Here is a 20,026-nt window from a genome sequence, read left to right as displayed (position 1 = left end):
AAGTGGCAATTGACTTATTAATAAATTGAATCTTGCAGGATGAACAGAATGTTAGTATTGAGGGTTTATTTTTCAGCAGATACTGGCACTCTTACTGAATCAGTAAGGCGCTGTATAGATGGAATGGGCTCCAACTGAATCAGAATCAAATCAAAAATATTGGACAGGAAGATGGCAAAGGTTTTAAACTAGTAAGATAGAGGAATGAATCTGCAAGAAGTAAAACAAACCGAAATAAGATTAAACTAAGCATGGTATGCTAAGAGAAAGTGAGGACTGCAGATCAGAGTCAAAGAATGTGGTGCTGGAAAAGCACAGCCAGTCAGGGAACGTCCGAGGAGCAGGGGAGTCAACGGTTTGAGTATAAGCCCTTCTTCACTCCTTTATATGGACTAACACTGGGAACTAAATGTTGAGGAGTCTTATATTTAGACAGTTTAGACGATGCAAGAGTTAATTTATTAGAGGTAATGGCAGCATAAAAAACAAAGCAACCAGTGAAACTGTGCGAGTAGAGATTAAAAACTGATCAGTGATGAGATTGGAAACTACCTCTAACAGATGCAGTTACAAATAGTAACAAGATTAGTAAAAACTTTTTAAAAGAGACTTTAATTACACGAGTAAATTGGCTAAACAAGGTAGATAAATTTGTACAATGTGCAGTGGACTCCTTTCCAACCCAATACTGTAATAGGGAATGAACTGCAGTAAGGAAATTAAAGTAGGAAAACATCAAGGACTAGTGACTGTAATAAATATTTTGAGATCAGATAATCACAAGAGTTGGCCAGAGGATAGAAATTTTGCAATATCTAACTCTCCTGACTCCTCAGAGGTATGTGTTAGAATACTTGCCATGATGAGTGCAACTGCCAAAGACTAATTCAAGAAGTTCACTGTCATCCAGAAAACAGCTCTCTTGTTTGATATCCCATCCATTAGTTTAAACATTCCCTGCACTGCCTGTGCACCTGGGCTCATATGCTATTGACAAGAGGCATTGCAGCAGCTCACTGCAACAATATGGAACACAAGGCAATGAAATAGCAGTGAGAAGCCATTAAAATATATTCCACTAAAAAGAACAAGCATTGATGAGATAACGTGAATGAATAAAATAATAAGGGAAAAACTGAAGGTAAAAAATGGATGACACAAAATACTTTGACACTACTATCAGAATTTGACAAGGACAAAAAAGAAAGGAAAACATGGCAAATTTATTGAAACTACAAAATTGTCAAGGAAGAAAAGCCAAAATAGTAAAATATTGTATGAGCACATAAACAAAAGGATATGCTGGGTTGGGAATAGACCCTTTAAGTGATTGCATAATTTAAAATCTTAAGACGGTGAAAACTAGTTAGCTAAATATGAAATAATTTGGGACGCCATCTTGCAAGCTGTATGGGTCATTGGTGAGGCCACTTTTAGAATACTGTATAATTCTTGTCATTGTTCTACAGGAAGGAGGTTGTTAATCTTGGGGAGGGGGGTTGGGGTGCTGAAAAGATTTAAAAGGATGTTGCCAGGGTCAGAGGGTTTGAGTTATTGGTAAAGGCTGGATAGGCTGGGGCTTTTCTCCCCTAGAACTTTGGAGGCTGAGGGGGTGACCATTTAAAAGTTTATAAAATCATGGGGTTCATGGATAGGGTGAATAGTCAAGGTCCTTTTTCTTGCGGGTGTCCAAAATTAGAGGGCATAAGTTAAAGGTAAGAGGGGGAAGATTTAAAAAGGACCAGGGGATTTTTTTCACACAGAGAATGGTGTACGTGGGCGGCACGGTGGCACAGTGGTTAGCACTGCTGCCTCACAGCGCCTGAGACCTGGGTTCCATTCCCGACTCAGGCGACTGACTGTGTGGAGTTTGCACGTTCTCCCCGTGTCTGCGTGGGTTTCCTCCGGGTGCTCCGGTTTCCTCCCACAGTCCAAAGATGTGCGGGTCAGGTGAATTGGCCATGCTAAATTGCCCATAGTGTTAGATAAGGGGTAAATGTAGGGGTATGGGTGGGTTGCGCTTCGGCGGGTCAGTGTGGACTTGTTGGGCCGAAGGGCCTGTTTCCACACTGTAAGTAATCTAATCTAAAAGTAATCTAATCTAATCTACGTATGGTGTGAGCTGCCAGGAGAACTGGCAGAGGCAGGTCTGATTACAAAGACATCTGGATATGGGTATATGAATGCAAAGGGTTTAGAGGGATGTGGGCCGAATGCTCTCAAATGGGACTAGGTCAAACTGGGATGTCTGGTTGGCACGGACGAATTGGACCAAAGACTCTGTGATTGGAGACTAGCAAATGTTGCATCCGTGTTTAAACAAAATATAAAGATAATTCCAGCAATGGGTGGAGGCTGGTACAATTACATTTAAAAGGCATCTGGATGAATAGAAAGGGTTTAGAGGGATATGGACCAAGTGCTTGCAAATGGGACTAGATTAGTTAGGATAGCTGGTCAGCATGGACAAGTTGGACCAAAGGGTCTGTTTCCATGCTGTACACAGACATGACATATTAGTCAGTTTAACTTCAGTGATGGGGAAAACTGCTAGAAACAATAATTTGGGACAAAATTAATCATTACTTCTGGAAATGTGTGTTCATTAAGAAAATCCAGCGCATGAATATTTCAAGGAAAAATCAGGTTTAACAAACATTCTACAGGTTTTTGATTAGGTAAGAAAGTATTGATGAGGGCAATGCTGTTGAAGTGATGTATATGGATTCTAAACAAGGTTTAATGCAATGCCCTAAAACAGATTTGTCAGCAAGGTTATGCCTCATAGAATAGAAATAACAGTAGCAATGTGGGTACAAAATTACTGTGTGACAGGAAACTAAAAGTAGTGGCTGAAATAAATATTTCCCAGTTTGTTCAAAGATATATCATTGAGTTCCCCAGGGGTCAGTGTTGGCACCCTTTCTCTGATATATATTAATGACATAGACCTTGGCATACAGGACACAATTTTCAAATGGAGGATACAGAACGTGGACACATTGTGAACTATAGGAGGATAATGTTGAACTTCAAAAGGACATAGACAATGTAGGAGGGTAGTATACAGCAAATGGCAGAACCCTTAGAAGCATTACCATACAGAGTGATCTAGGTGTACAGGTCCACACTACCATCCATCAAAGACATATCAGAAATGACTATCAGACTATTCTGACCTCTTGGCATCATGGTAGCCCACAAACCTAAGAACACACTGAAACAGCTACTGATGAACCTAATGGACCCAATACCAACAACCAGCCAAACAACTGTCATTTGCAAAATACCCTGCAAAGACCGCAACAAACACTACAATGGACAGACAGGCAGAAAACTAACCACCAAAAGACATGGCCAGCTATCACTAGTATCCTTACACACAGATGAAGAAGAACGCCACTTTGACTGGGATAACACTAAGACAGGCTAAACAGAGGCAAGAATGGGAATTCCTGGAGGCCTAGCATTCAAACCAGAACTCCATTGATAAACACATCAATTTGGACCCCATTTACCAACCTCTGAGGAAAAGAACACGAAATTATATCAACCACCTTAATAGACCAAGACACATAATTAGAAAGTGGGACAGAACACCAACACTTCACCGAAGGTTCACCTAGCATGGTGATGAAACATCTGAGAACAAACCTACCAGCTCAGTGAGCAAACTTACAACCTAACCTCAACCTGAGCTACAAGTCTTCTCAAAAAACTGCAGATCCTTGAAAGTGCCAACACAAGTGGATAAGTTGATGAAGAAGGCACGTGGCATGCTTGCCTTCATCAGCTAAGGCAAAGAGTATAAAAATTGGCAAGTCATGTTGCAGCTGTGTAGAATTTTAGTCAGGACACATTTGAAATATTGCATATTGTTCTGGTTAACACACTGCTAGAAAGATGTGGAGGCTTTGGAGATGGTACAGAAAAGATTTTCCAGGATATTGCTTGATTTGGAGGGTATTAACTATGACAGTAGCATCCGATCATTGCTATAATTAATGTTGTGACCCACTTGGACTTCTGTGTGTAGTTTTGGTGTTGTTTCCCAAAGAAGAACATCCTTGCATTAGAGGCAGTGCAGTACCAGTTCAAGAGATATTCCAGGAATGAGATGATTGACCTATGAAGAGGGATTCAGTAGATTAGGCATATATTCCCTGAATTTTAGATGCATGAGAAATGATATCATTGAAACATAAAATAAATATAAGGGACTTCTCAAAGCAACTGCTGGACTAAGGGTTTCCAATTTGGCAAATCTCAAACCACAAGCGCAGTTTCACTTCATGAAATCTGCCATTTAGGACTGAGATAAAGAGAAATTTATTTCGTCGACAGATTGTGAAAATTTATAATTCTCTATCTAAGAGAATATCCAATTACTGGCTACATTTAAGACAAGTTGTTGGATTTTTGGGCTTTCATGAAATTTAGGGACATAATGTTACTGCAGCAATATAGATTTGAGGTAGGACAGCCTTGAAAGTCAAAGGGTTTGCTCTTGTTTCAATTTCTCCTGTTTTTATGGAGGGGTAAGAGGAACAAAATTGAAAAACAGAGAAATTCTGCTAGACATATGTTGAACACTGATTTGGCACGCTTAAGAGTATTGTATACAGTACTTTTACTTTGGTGCAGATAAAGAATGTCACTTTGCTGAATTATGCCTCTCAGTAAAGAATGGACAACTAAAATAATTTCTCCTGAAATAATTATGGTGAGATTTGTAATACAATTATTTCAAAATTAAGCAAGTTTCAATCAAGGAGACACAAAGAGAATGTTTCCACCTGCAAGGAAGGGCAAAACTAGGGGCTATGAACATAAATAGCCACCAAAATATCATACAAGAAATTCTGAATACGATTTCAATCTGGGGAGTGGTGAGATTTTGCAAGGAGATAACATAGGAAGTAGCTGAGGCAAATAGTATGATTACATTTAAGATGAAGTTAGGTAATCATTTGCAAGAGAAGTGATAAGTGAGTTATGTTGATTGACTTGGATGTAAATGGATGGAAAGAGGCTTGAAATGGAGCACAAGTACCAGCATGGAACAATTGGGCAGAATGGCCTAATTCTATGCTGTGTGCTATGTAATAATATATCATTCTGTGGAAAAGCTGAGGGGGACTTTAGTGGCAGGAATGGACAATGAAAGTGATTGAAATATGAGAGAAACCCAGAGTAGCCTAAATTAAGTAGGGCCAGGTGTTCTTAAATACTTTTATGTAATTGGTTTTCACAAAAGTTCTAAATGTTCTTTGTAGGATGAGCTCACAATTTCTTGAAAATGGATGTGGATAAGCAGGATGGAATGATTTCTGTGACTCTTCTGCTTTAAACTTCTTTTTACAAAACCTGAACGAACCTTTGGAAGTTCAGCATGAAGGTACCTGAAACATGTTCCAACTCAGGACGGGTGCTGGAAGTACAATTTATTTATTGTAAGCAGGAAAGTGCACTGACCTCCATGTGACTGTAATCTCATTCAAGTAATTCTTTGCAAAGTACCAGATCAGTGGAGCTCATTGTTCGTGTAACAAGGAGTTTGAGTTTCAGATTTTAAACTCTTTTCACTGATTGATCCAAAAAACCTTTCAGCAGCCTTTGTGATTTGGAGACAAACCTTTGTGCTCAATTTTACTGTTGAATAGATAAAAACAGAACCTCTATCAGTTTATTTTTGGAATTGTTAAGTATCTCTTAACCACTGTAATGGAAGATGATTTAGAAACCCTCTTTGGGAATGCTACTTTCAATTCCTCCAGAGACTCAACTGAAATGGAATCAAAATCAGTCTTCTCTCAGAGGGAGCATAACATTGTTGCAACTTATTTGATAACTGCAGGTACTTGATCGTTAAAAGCACGTATGAATAGAGTGATGGTTAAAATATTGGAATGTTATGTGTTATGATGAAAAAAAGTCTACAAATAATGTTAATGAAGATGTAATGATGAAACTTAATTAGCCACTCATTTTTTTCTTCATAAAAATGGATTGTGTCATTGAATAAGAAATATTGCGCAGATTTATGAAATATATGGTTCACTAACTTTTAATATTGGCAATGAGTTGAAGTTTGATAAAACTTTGATAGAATTCTGTTTTCCCTTTTCCCGTTTTAGAATAATTAAGGCTTGATATCGTTGTTGGCAAACTACTGCTGCACAAGTCTTAAAATGTACTGTTTGCTTTGATAACAATGGACACATTAATGAGAAACGTAACATTATGTTTCATTACAGGAGTGTTAAGTCTACTCAGCAACATAATAGTGTTAATAATGTTTGTTAAGTTCAAGGAGTTCCGCACAGCCACCAATGCAATTATTGCGAACTTGGCTTTCACTGACATTGGGGTGAGTGCCATTGGTTACCCAATGTCAACTGCTTCAGACCTGCATGGCAGCTGGAAGTTTGGCCATGCAGGCTGTCAGGTCAGTAAACTGTTAAATTGTTAAAACAGGACAGGAAAAATAATTTTCAATTGTATTTGTGAAATGCATTCATTATGGTAATTTCCTCACTGCAGGATTGTTTGGCAACAATATCTTCTTTCTCCTTCTCTAGTTCTACCACCTGCCAAGAACAAGGGCAAAACTTTCACCTTCTGTGGGTTATAAAAGAAACGATATTAGACTAAAGGGCCATTTGCCTGTGGATTTGTCTTTCCTGGGAAGTAGTGGAATCTGTGTTATTGAATTCATACAAGGCAGATAAATCTAACAAATCAAATAAATTATGATTAACAAGGGAGCCAAAGTTATGTTTTGTCACAGATATGCAGCATATATCTTTAAGGGACATACTTACGATGTCATCTCCATATCATGTCATATGACTTAATGGTAAAAACTGAACCTGTCCTCTTGCAGTGTAACACACTGAGCAAAATGTGCTACAGTACATCCCAACTGCTTACTTTGACCTCAGAAACACGAATGCCTGTGATTGTAGTCGATGTTTGCAAACACCAGGAGTTGTAATAAAAGTTCATTGAATTGTTCAGTATTCGGTGACCTAAATTTCATATTTATGTTATGGGAGCTAACATAGGCATCACATCACAAGAGTTGAAGACTGTCAGCTATCTTAACATTTCACATGAAGAGGGATTAGACAGGAAAATGGAGTTGAGTTGCCATTCAGATCAATCTTGTTGATTGGTGGAGCAGGCTCAAAAGACTGAATGGCCCAAGGCCTATTTTCCTATGGTTCAAATGTCCATTACAAGCCTCCTGATCTTAACATTCATTTGGAAATTGGACAGATTATATGACAAGTGACCAATCCGATGTTACCATGCTTTGTTCTCCAATTAATGTTGAACCGTTGAAAATTTAATGGAATCACTGATTATAATCAGTGTTTTCTTGTATAAAGTTAGCTGCCATAATATATTCTATCTTTCAGCTATTAAAAATATAGAAAATATATATCACAATGTTTTTAACTTTACTGAAAGCATAATTGTGTATTCACAACATTGGGTCTGATAATCAACCATGCTGTCACATATCTGCCATTTTGTTCATTTCTACCCCTCCCCCTTTTTGTGCCCCTGCAATGATGTAAAGCAGAGGTGTTGTGGCACAGAAGGAGGCCACTTGGCCCATCATGCTTGCACCAGCTGTCCAAATCAACATAAACCTTTGCGTCTCTATCTTTTCCCATTATGCTGAAGGGTTAGCTTTGCTTTTTTTGCTCTGATCTGCTGAGTATTCCAGCATTTTCTCTTGTTATTTCAGGTTGCCATTCCCAACATGGATTTTATTTTTGCATTTCAATTCCACTGATGTCTTATACCCAAATATTAAAAGTTTTTACTATCCAACATATGGAAATGATTAAATGAACAAAATTGACAATGAGAAAGATGGCATTGATTCTTATCTCTGATCACTAGGCGTTTCTTGTAAAATGAAATACTTAGAAGCATGTTGGAAGATTTCCTTACTTTCTATTATGAGCAGAGTGTGTTTAATTGCCTTCTAAAGTAGAAGAAGGAAAAAAATTAGAATGGAAAGGTAAAAATTTCACCCTTCATGTGAAATGCTGAATTAGCTGATGGTCTTCAACTCTTGAAATGTGATGCCGATATTAGCTCCCATAACATAATTATGAGATTTAGTTCACAGAATACAGAACAATTTGGCAGCATGGTGGCTCAGTGGTTAGCACTGCTGCCTCACAGCATCTGGGTTCGATTCCCACCTGTCTGTGTGGAGTTTGCACATTCTTCCCGTGGCTGCATGGGTTTCCTCCGGATGCTCCCGTTTCCTCCCACAATCCAAAAGATACGCAGGTCAGGTGAATTGGTTATGCTAAAATTGCCCACAGTGTTAAGTGCATTAGTCAGGGTTAAATATAGGGTAGGGGAATGGGTTAGGGTGGGTTTCTCTTCAGAGGGGCGGTGTGGACTTGTTGGGCTGAAGGGCCTGTTTCCACACTGTAGAAAATCTAATCTAATTCAATGAACTTTTATTACAACTCCAGGTGCAAACATTTATGTGTCTGAGATCAAGGTAAGCAGTTGAGATGTACTGTAGCACATTTCCCTCAGTGTTACACTGCAAGGGGATAGCTTTGGTAAGGTGGAGACCTTGTTACCATTAGGTAATTTTTGCCATTAGGTAAAATCACCAATTATCTTCATTGGATTGTATGTATTTCCCTATTTGTTTTAATTGGTGTTTTTTTTTTCAGGCTTATGCAGCTTTAAATATCTTTTTTGGGATGTCAAGTATTGGGTTACTTACTGTAGTCGCTATTGACCGATACCTGCTGATTAGTAAGCCTGATTTAGGTAAGACTATAGTGGTAGTTTTATAGAGCAGTCGCGATCTATATAATTGCTGTGAACTCCTTAGTATTCTCATTCTTTATCTGAGTCAATATCCTGGAACTCCTTGCCGAACAGCACCATGAGATTGCCGACATCATGTCTAACCTTTCTTGTCAAAGGCAGTTAAGAATACTCAATAAGTTATTTTCATATCCAGTACATTGTTTTGTAATAATTAAAAAGTTGCTTTTGAATGCCAATGCAAACACAGGCTGTATATTAATAATGAACCATCAGCATATAACTCTATTAGATAAAGGTCTAACCCCATACTAAAACATGCTTTACACACACATGCAAACAGACAAAAGAAACTTTACTGATATGGGTAGAGGGAAATGCTGTTCAATAGTCCCTATCCACAGGAATTACTGAGATGATCCTTTTGGCTTGGGAGGGCACATTGCTGTTATTTCTCTTCTCCAGGTGCTTTTCATTTGCTTGCTGGAGGCACAGACCAACTGGTTCACAACTTATAAAATTGGTTATAAAAAGCAACCACTTACAGAAACTGGTGAGGGTCAATTAACTGGCTTTCTTCAAACTTTAGGTACTTTATATTGTAGCCCAAAAGACATCACTTCCTTTCTACAAGTGCAAAGTTTTCTAATCATCTCATTCACACCCTAACGAATCATAGAATCCCTACAGTTTGGAAACAGGCCATTGAGCCCAACAAGTGCAACCCACCTAGATCTATTCCCCTACCCTATTACTCTACATTTACCCCTGACTAATGTACCTAACCTACGCACCCCTGAACACAATGGGCTAGTTTAGTATGCATATGTTTGCATTGTGTGAGGAAACCAGAGCATCCAAAGGAAACCCATGCAGACATGAGGGGAATGTGCAAACTCCACACAGACAGTCATCTGAGGTGGGAATTGAACCCTGGTCCTTGGTGCTGTGAGGCAGCAGTGTGCCGCCCCAAGGCTTTTCAACTATCTGCAATCACATAATTGTTACAGGAAAAAAAGCCCTTGTCATTGATAAGTGAGGACCAGTTCACAGGCCAAATCACCCTTGGTCCACATCCCCTGGTTCCAAACCAGCTGCAATAACCTCCCAAAACTGTTTGAATATGCAACAGTGTAAACTGCTCTTACAATGAGTATTAGATAAGCTGCTTTCAAAAAGTGCACCAATCCTTCTATGTCCTTGCTTTTAAAATAGTTCTTTTGCCATTTAATTTTGCAAAATTAAAAGACATGGTTAACACATTGCAGAAATGGATAATTTCATGGTCTAACTTTTTCCCTATGATCGATGTTAATCTGTTGAGCGTGTTTTCTGTAAATTGTTTTAAACAGTTAAGTCACATTTCCTATTTTCAAATTGAATGAAACCTTCACCAAATTTAAGGAATTTAGGAAAGTTGAAATAAATGCATCAACTATCTTATAAGCCATTTCTTTTAAGATATTAAAATGAAGTCCATCACTGAATGGGAATTTGTCATCCCACAGCTCCAACAATTTGCTAAGGACTAATTCCCCAATGTTGCTGATGTTGCTATTTCTTTCTCTATAGTGAAGGCCAATACAAAGTACCCATTCAATTAATCTGGCCTCTTCTTATTTGCCATAATCAATCTCTAAACTCACTTTCTATAAGAATTACTCACTTTGTTAACCATTTGTTTTAGAATTCTATAGCAGCTTTTCATTTTTATTTTACTAGCTAGTTTTCTCTGACACTCTGATTTTCCCCACTTAGTACTATTTTAGTCATTTTTTTTTCATATTTTGTTCAATCTTCTCAATAGCCACCTATCTTTCTACAATTGTATTACTGAATAGTCAAGTTCTGAAGAAGTGTATTTCTGGACGCAAACATTAACTCTGTTCCTCTCTCCAGAGATACTGTCAGACCTGCTGAGTCTTTTCAGATTCTTTGTGGTTGCTTTCAACAGTTGTCTTCTTGCCTTGATGATTCTGTTATCTGTATTCAAGCTGTTTTATCATCCTGACTTCTGGAACTTTCATCATCCTTTCTACCATTATTTCCTTTTGATGTTTTCAGCTCTGTCAAGAAATTCTCTAAATGGAGCAAACCTAAATACAAGTTCATATGATACCATTTCTCCAAACCAGTACAGTTGGCCACAAGCAAGCTGATGTAGAACATCTGCAGACTTGACTATTTCATGCACTCTTGGCAGGCCTATCATCTTGATGTGAAACACAATTCTCTGTCCTTGTTCTAAAATTCACCAAGTACTATTCACCCAACATTCCTTTCCTTACCGATCTACATTGATTCCTAATTAAGCAAAGCTTTGAATTTAAACTTCTCTTCCTTGTTTTCAAATCCATCCACAGTTTCACCTACCTATATTCCTGTAGACTTATTCAGCCTGATAACTGAGATATCTATATGTCTGACATATCTATCAAAAGAATTCTGGTCTCTTGAACTTGCTTGACTTTAATCACTCAAGCACAAGTAGCCATACCTTGAGCCGCCAAGGCCTTAAAGCTCTAGAATTCCCAAAGCTATTTTTTAATGTCTCCCTTTGCTCTTTTAACTGCCCCTTAAATCCTAGCTCTTATGTAAATTTCTGGTCATCTCTCCGAAGATTACTTTATGTAACGCGTGGCTACAGGGATGGTGCAGGAGGGAGGGATTCCGGTTTCTGGACAACTGGGGTTCTTTCTGGGGAAGGTGGGACCTCTATAAAAAGGATGGTCTACACCTGAACCTGAGGGGCACCAGTATCCTTGGGGGGAGGTTTGCTAGTGCTCTTTGGGAGGGTTTAAACTAACTCCGCCGGGGCATGGGAACCTGGACTGTAGCTTTAGGGTACAGGACCTTGAGTGTAGGGAGGTTATGAACAAGGCAGCAATCTCGAAGGAGGGTGCCTGTAAACAGAAAGGTGGCTTGAAGTGTGTATACTTCAATGCCAGAAGTATAAGAAATAAGGTAGGTGAACTTGCAGCGTGGGTTGGTACCTGGGACTTCGATGTTGTGGCCATTACAGAGACGTGGGTAGAACAGGGGCAGGAATGGCTGTTGCAGGTTCCAGGGTTTAAATGTTTTAGTAGGGTCAGACATGGGAGTAAAAGAGGGGGAGGTGTGGCATTACTTGTCAAGGATAGTATTACAGCGGTGGAAGGGACGATGGAGGAAGACTTGCCATCTGAGGTAGTTTGGGCTGAGGTTAGAAATAGGAAAGGTGAGGTCACCCTGTTAGGTGTTTTCTACAGGCCTCCTAATAGTCCGAGAGAAGTAGAGGATAGTATTGCGAGGATGATTCAGGAGAAGAGTGAAAGTAGCAGGGTGGTTGTTATGGGGGACTTTAACTTCCCAGATATTGACTGGGAAAGCTATAGCTCGAGGTCGTTAGATGGGTTGGTGTTTGTCCAATGTGTGCAGGAGGGTTTCCTGACACAATATGTAGACAGGCCAACAAGAGGTGAGGCTATACTGGATTTGGTTCTAGGTAATGAACCAGGCCAGGTGTTAGACTTGGAGGTAGGTGAGCACTTCGGGGACAGTGACCACAACTCGGTGACTTTTACTTTAGTGATGGAGAGGGATAAGTGTGCACTGCAGGGCAAGAGTTATAGCTGGGGGCAGGGAAATTATGATGCGGTGAGGCATGACTTAGGATGTGTGGATTGGAAAAGCAGGCTTCAAGAGAAGAATACTAATGATATGTGGAGATTGTTCAAGGAACAGCTACTGAGTGTCCTTGATAAGTATGTACCAGTCAGGCATGGAGTTAAGGGTCTTGTGAGGGAGCCGTGGTTTAATAAGGAATTGGAATCCCTTGTGAAAGGGAAGAAGGCGGCTTATGTAAAGATGAGGTGTGAAGGTTCAGTTGGGGCGATTGAGAGTTATAAGGTAGCCAGGAAGGATCTAAAGAGAGAGCTAAGAGCAGCGAGAAGGGGACATGAAAAGTCCTTAGCTGGTAGGATTAGGGAAAATCCAAAGGCTTTCTATAGGTATGTCAGGAATAAAAGGATGACTAGGGTAGGTATCGGTCCAGTCAAGGATAGTAGTGGGAAGTTGTGCGTGGAGGCGGAGGAGATTGGAGAGACACTAAATCAATACTTTTCATCAGTATTCACTCAGGAACAGGACACTGTTGCTGGTGTGAATATTGAGTCACAAGTGATTAGAATGGATGGCATTGAAGTATGTAGGGAAGAGGTTTTGGGAATACTGGAAAGGATGAAAATAGATAAGTCTCCTGGGCCTGATGGCATTTATCCTAGGATCCTCTGGGAAGCTAGGGAGGAGATAGCAGAGCCATTGGCCTGGATTTTTATGTTGTCATTGTCAACGGGAATAGTACCAGAAGACTGGAGGATGGCGAATGTGGTCCCCTTGTTCAAGAAGGGGAGTAGGGATAGCCCGATTAACTATAGGCCAGTGAGTCTGACTTCTGTGGTGGGCAAAGTCTTAGAGAGAATTGTAAGGGATAAGATTTATGAACATCTGGATAGGAATAACGTGATCAAGGATAGTCAGCATGGTTTTGTGAAGGGCAGGTCGTGCCTCACAAACCTTATTGAGTTCTTTGAGCAGGTGACTAAGGAGGTGGACGAGGGTAAAGCAGTAGATGTTGTGTATATGGATTTTAGTAAGGCGTTCGATAAGGTACCCCATGGTAGGCTAATGCAAAAACTACGGAGGTATGGCATTGAGGGTGCATTAGAGGTTTGGATTAGAAATTGGCTGGCTGGAAGGAGACAGAGGGTAGTAGTTGATGGTATAGGTTCATCTTGGAGTGCAGTTAGTAGACTTATTTTATTAGACTTACAGTGTGGAAACAGGCCCTTTGGCCCAACAAGCCCACACCGACCCGCCGAAGCGCAACCCACCCATACCCCTACATTTACCCCTTACCTAACACTACGGGCAATTTAGCTTGACCAATTCACCTGACCCGCACATCTTTGTGACTGTGGGAGGAAACCGGAGCACCCGGAGGAAACCCACGCAGACACGGGGAGAACGTGCAAACTCCACACAGTCAGTCGCTTGAGTCGGGAATTGAACCCGGGTCTACAGGCGCTGTGAGGCACCTGTGAGGCGCAGTTACTAGCGGTGTACCTCAAGGATCTGTTTTGGGACCATTGCTTTTTGTTATCTTTATAAATGATCTAGAAGAGGGGCTTGAAAGCTGGGTGAGTAAGTTTGCGGATGACACAAAAGTCGGTGGAGTTGTGGATAGTGAGGAAGGATGTGGCAGGTTACAGTGGGATATAGACAAGTTGCAAAGCTGGGCAGAAAGGTGGCAAATGGAATTCAATGTAGCTAAGTGTGAAGTCATTCACTTTGGTAGGAGTAACAAGAAGATGGATTACTGGGCTAATGGTAGGCTACTTGGTAGTGTGGATGAGCAGAGGGATCTTGGTGTCCATGTACACAGATCTCTGCAAGTTGCCACCCAGGTAAATAGTGCTGTGAGGAAGGCATATGGTGTACTGGGCTTTATTGGCAGAGGAATTGAGTTCCGGAGTCCTGAGGTCATGTTGCAGTTGTATAAGACTCTGGTGCGGCCTCATCTGGAGTATTGTGTGCAGTTTTGGTCGCCATACTATAGGAAGGATGTGGAGGCATTGGAACGAGTGCAGAGGAGGTTTACCAGGATGTTGCCTGGTATGGTAGGAAAATCGTATGAGGAAAGACTGAGGCACTTGGGGCTGTTCTCATTGGAGAAAAGAAGGTTTAGGGGAGATTTGATAGAGGTGTACAAGATGATTAGGGGTTTAGATAGGGTAGACACTGAGAACCTTTTGCCGCTAATGGAGTCAGCTGTTACAAGGGGACACAGCTTTAAATTAAGGGGTGGAAGGTATAGGACAGATGTTAGGGGTAGATTCTTTACACAGCAGGTTGTGAGTTCATGGAATGCCCTGCTAGTAGCAGTGGTGAACTCTCCCTCTTTATGGTCATTTAAGCGGGCATTGGCTAGGCATTTGGAAGTTATTGGGCTAGTGTAGGTTAGGTAGGATTCGGTCGGCGCAACATTGAGGGCCGAAGGGCCTGTACTGCACTGTATTTTTCTATGTTCTATGTTCTATGTAAGTTGGTGTCCTATTCTGCATCATAACACTCCTGATAAGAACTTTGGATGTTTTTAATACATAACTTCCTTTTAAATTGTGTTTTATAATTCATTGTATTTTTCAGAATAATAAAAGTGTAATTATGGTAAATCAGAAAATCATGAACAAATAATTTCTTCAATGCTTTTTCTTATTGTAGTTTATTAATAGTGCATACTTTGATCCCATATTCTGTGATGGGCATGCAGTCATCTAGTAATACAGTGGTAGTTTCCTTTCTGCATAATATATTTTTGTTTTACTTCATACAAACTTATACTCCTAACAACCATTTCTACTGTCTTCTGAAGAAAAACATTCGCAAAAAACATATGTAATGCAACCTTTACTTCTCTTGAGTGAAAAGGTACCTAAGCCACTTTAGGCAAGGATTTCCTTTATGTACTCGGTGTCTTAAAATCAAATACTTCATTAACTATGTTGACATTTTTGCTACAATTAACAGAGAGAAAATGTTTAGCAGATTTGTATTATTCAAAGTAAAAGTAAATTCAAATGACTTGACTTGTAGCACAATTTTGCAATTCAGATAAACTTAAATTTAGATCATTTTATAATGCTCATTGTTTTGCAGAGAGTTGAGCTATATGTAGGTGTGCAGTCAACTAAAGTGGTCCATTAATCAATAAATATCTCCAACAGGAAGAAAGATGACCTATGTTACCTATACAACTATGATCACTGTTGCCTGGGTGAATGGCCTCTTCTGGGCTCTGATGCCAATAATGGGTTGGGCGAGTTATGCCCCAGATCCAACAGGAGCTACATGCACCATCAATTGGAGGAACAATGACTCGTAAGTTTTCTTCTGTATGTTTTCTTTACATTTGTTCAATTACAACTTTGAAGTTACAAATCAGAATTAAACTTCTTGTTAATTGTTTCACTTTTTTAAATCCTAAAATAAATTCTCAAGTTCAGAAATTGAAAATCAAAAGTCATAAATGCAATATGTAATGGGCAATATCACTGTGGGGTTTTTGATTTAAATTTTCTTTGACAATTAAAAATGAAATGATATAGTTTTCCTCATCCCATTTCCTTCCCTCTCACCTTTGATACATGATATATACTCAGATATATTTCTGCTGATTACAAAAGATAAAGAGAGTAAGTATGGCAAATCCACACTCTTGTGCTGTGAGTGCAACTTTTGAAGGAAAATCATGGACAGCAACTTCCAGATTTCTGTGTGAAGACTGTTGAGTATTTCAGAAGTTACAGTCTGATTCACTAACAAGTGGAAGCATTGTTAACTCACCATTGATAACTGGTGTTATCTCACCAAACATGTGATCTATTTAGTTACTGATAGAATTACTTTTAGAATAAAATTTATAATTAAATGAGCTGATAGCACTGCTTTTGAGTGTGTAGATAAAATGTTAAGTATGTAAAATGACATTGAATATACTGGAATAGTGGGGCCTCCACTTCCTCTGTCTGTCACCTCCTCTTATGTTGAGTGCCCGTTTTGTTGCTATACATGTAAATCATGCATCCGCATATTCAGCATTCCTTTCTGTTTTCCTGTTCTTGATCTTCTTACCAAGATCTTCAGTTTGAATTTCTATCACAGATATGAGAACATGTTTGATATTGATTTTCAGTTTCTGCATTGTCCTTAAATTTCAGAAATAGTTGAATTCAGACCTGTGGATTTATACACCAATCTGCAGAAAAGGAGTTACATAGTTAGCTTACAAAGTGAAACTTAAATGTCTACCTAGAGAAGTTGCACCTTCAACCAAGCATTGAGAATTGGTCTGATTCACTGCATGTCTTTGTTTGCAGGTTGTTTGTTTCTTATACAATAACAGTCATTGCAGTTAATTTTGTGGTACCACTGTCGATCATGGTCTTCTGCTATTACAATGTATCAAAAACTGTGAAAAGGTTTATGCACCACGATGTTCTAGAAAATTTAACCTTGGATTGGTCAGATCAACTTGATGTAACAAAAGTAAGACCTTTTTTCCTTCCAAATTAACTTGCAATGTCTCTGGAGACAACAAAATGCACAGTAGTTAAAACTAATGGAGATTTAAGTCTGTTTTTTTTTCCAGGATTCTTAAGCTACCTTTGAAACTACTATAACCCCCAAACTTAAAAATCCCATCCTCAACTCTCTATGCCAATATCTCTTTCCTCCTGCCTGAGGGATGATGGTGTTAAACTTGAAAGATTTACAAAGATGTTGCCAGGATTGGAGAGTTTGAGCTATAGGAAGAGGTTCAATAGCCTAGAGTCATTTTCCCTGAGCTTCAGAAGCTGAGGGATGACCTTATTGACATTTATAAAATCATGAGGAGCCTAGATAGTGTAAATAGGCAAGATCTTTCATCCAGGGTGGTGGAGTCCAAAACTAGAGAGCATAGATTTACGGTGAGAGGGGTAAGGTGAGAAGGAACCTAAGGGACAACTTTTTCATGCAAGGGTGATGCACGTGTGGAATGAGCAGAGGAAGTGGTGGAGGCTGGTACAATTAAAACATTTAAAAGGCTCCTAGACTCTAAGCTATGTTTAATGATGCATCACAATGGGCACAAGCATAATGATTGCTATGACTAAAAGAAATATCATTTGTTTTTCATTTTTTCATAGATGTCTGTCGTGATGATTGCGATGTTCCTAGTGGCTTGGTCTCCTTACTCCATTGTGTGCTTATGGTCTTCTTTTGGTGACCCAAAATTCATTCCACCTGCAATGGCAATTGTAGCTCCACTTTTTGCCAAGTCTTCCACTTTCTATAATCCTTGCATTTATATCATTGCAAATAAAAAGTAAGTGTTTATTCCCTCAGAGAATGAGCATTCTTTTTGCAAATTTCTTTCCCAAATTTTTTTTTCCTTCATTTCAGGTTTCGGAGGGCTATAATTGCAATGGTATGCTGCCAGACTCAACAGGATTTAACCATCAGTCACACTCTGCCTATGACCACCTCTCAGGCACCTTTAACAGAATTAAACTCTTTCATTTAAATTGGCTGTATTGTAATCTACTTATTATTTTAATGCATTTTTATTTCATTTTCCAACTGGAAAATGTTTTCTCAATGTCTTCATTTTTTGACTTGACTTTAATCTGTTTTCTGAATCCTGCATCTAGTCAAAGATATTCCCTTGATCCAATTTCTCCCAAAAATGCTGAAGTCTTTTATCAATTGCCTTACTATGCTTTTTCAAAAGAGAGGAAAATTCCATCATAGCAAATCATGTTACATGACACACTCCTCCCATAACAACTGGCTTCGTAGAGCTCACATAATTATTTTCATTTACCAGTGACCAAAACTGAAAGGAACAATGTTAACCCTGCCATCCTTTAGATGTGGTTTGCTATTTTAACAGCATGAGTGGGAAATCAAATGTGGCTTTTCTTTCAGGTCACTATTGGAAAAAAGAGCTGAGCCTAACCAGATATTTTTACTTCATTTTTTTAATTGTTAAACCAGAGGAAGCAGTGAATGTTTCTCAGTATCTCTAAGATGATTTCAACATTCCCCATTCATACTCCAAGCTTCCTGCTGACACCAGCTCACCCACAGCAATTATGTAACCATTTCAAATTCAGTCCCAGCCTTAAGTCGCTTTAATAGTCTATCAATTATTTTATGATTCAGTAGTACATATGATTTTGAATCCAGGTAGATAACATTCACAACAACATTGGGCTTTAGTTATCAACCACTGGCAGCTGATGGTTGAGGTAGAAATCCACCAATACTTTTGAGATGCTGAATCTAAGTGCCAGTTTACTTACTATTGATAGAAGATAGACTACTGGAGAGTCTTAATAAGAAATGACAATGTATTATGTAACTAAGTATCACGTATTGCATTATGGCAATCGGTACAATGAACATTGACTAATTAGAGATAGTTACAACAATCAGGAGTTAAGTACACCTTTCTAGTCTCTGTTAGAGCCCTAGCCAAAACTAACTGTTTCTCTGCAGAAAAACTGCGTGATATCATCAATTGGGTGGAAAGTAATGCACCATCTCCATGAATTTCCAAAGAACCATTATCTTTTTTGAATACCTCCCCAAACTACATCATTTTCATGAGCATTTATATGTCCACGTATATATCTACCTTTTTCATGTACAACTGCGTTGTCTTTCTCCACCTAGGTCTCTGATTCCACAAATTTAGACAGTGGAGAATGTGATTTTATTTCAAACTTGGAGGATTAATAAGTCTTTGGCTTTATGGCTGTTGGTTTTGACTGTGTTTGGTAACAACCCACTAGTTTTCTGGTGTTCGTCTTTGAGTTCATTCCAATCAAGTTCTACTGAATTATTGTTCTGCAATAACCTTCTTCAGCTGTATGGACTGTTTAGTTTGTTGCTGTTTTTCTCTCCCATTTGACAACTGTACCATTCTTTCTTCACCCTGTTGTCCTAGGCCAATGTGTGGCAGCCATTTGGCTGGTGACTTTTAATATAATGAGGGGTCTGCTGCTCATCATAAAACTTACCTTTTACTACAAATATATTTATAGTCCAAGCTGTGGGACTCAACTATGGGGTAAACCACTCTGATAGGACAGGAAGTTAAGTCTTCAGTTTCCTCCCCATTAGTAGTTCTGATAATGATAAACCACAGTGTAGTGGGATGGACCAGTAAGTTAACAAGGCTGTATTAAAGACAGCGCTTTTCTTCAAAGGAGATTTGATTGTCAGGACCGCATGCTTAACTTCTCCATTCAGGTATTGATATGCCAGTGAATGGATTATAGCTTAAAATCCAGAAGTGGCTGCAAACTGGCCGATAAATATCTGTTGGCAAACAGGTCTATTGCCTGACATAACTGTAGCTAGGTTGCCATGTGTAGCAAACACCTTGTGCAAGACCCTGACAACTGCATCAGTGGATAGTTCATGACTTTATTGTCCCTACCCACTGGGAAAAATAAGTAACAATATTGAGGCAAGACCACTTGTCAGACAAGTGGTCGTTTCCTAGTCATTCTTATGTTTTGTTGGGAAAAGTAATGGAGGTCAGTGGCTGTTGCTGCTCTGTCCTGTGTCTAGGCAGGTTTCACCGTCAGCTATGAAGTCCTCAACTGTCTTTGAAATCCTT

At 39.3% G+C, this 20,026-nt stretch overlaps 1 protein-coding gene across 1 annotated transcript; it reads left to right on the top strand.

The window, feature by feature from the left end:
* Positions 1-409: 409 nt before the first annotated feature.
* Positions 410-17,920, top strand: rrh (retinal pigment epithelium-derived rhodopsin homolog). Its single transcript, XM_060828421.1, has 9 exons — positions 410-419; positions 4,908-4,919; positions 5,780-5,857; positions 6,258-6,448; positions 8,718-8,817; positions 15,582-15,735; positions 16,734-16,902; positions 17,544-17,722; positions 17,800-17,920. Exons 1-9 carry the CDS (start codon positions 410-412, stop codon positions 17,918-17,920), a joined length of 1,014 nt encoding a protein of 337 aa, XP_060684404.1.
* The last annotated feature ends 2,106 nt before the right edge of the window (positions 17,921-20,026 follow it).

This window comes from Hemiscyllium ocellatum, chromosome 1, assembly GCF_020745735.1.
Source record: "Hemiscyllium ocellatum isolate sHemOce1 chromosome 1, sHemOce1.pat.X.cur, whole genome shotgun sequence".
Taxonomy (NCBI): domain Eukaryota; kingdom Metazoa; phylum Chordata; class Chondrichthyes; order Orectolobiformes; family Hemiscylliidae; genus Hemiscyllium; species Hemiscyllium ocellatum.
The sequence above is the reverse complement of the archived record's forward strand: the minus strand, read 5'-3'. Positions and strand labels throughout refer to the sequence as shown.

Coding starts and splice junctions, on each gene's coding strand:
- rrh (XM_060828421.1), top strand. Junction 15,736..16,733: donor AATTGGAGGAACAATGACTC/GTAAGTTTTCTT, acceptor CTTTGTTTGCAG/GTTGTTTGTTTCTTATACAA. Junction 16,903..17,543: donor ATCAACTTGATGTAACAAAA/GTAAGACCTTTT, acceptor ATTTTTTCATAG/ATGTCTGTCGTGATGATTGC.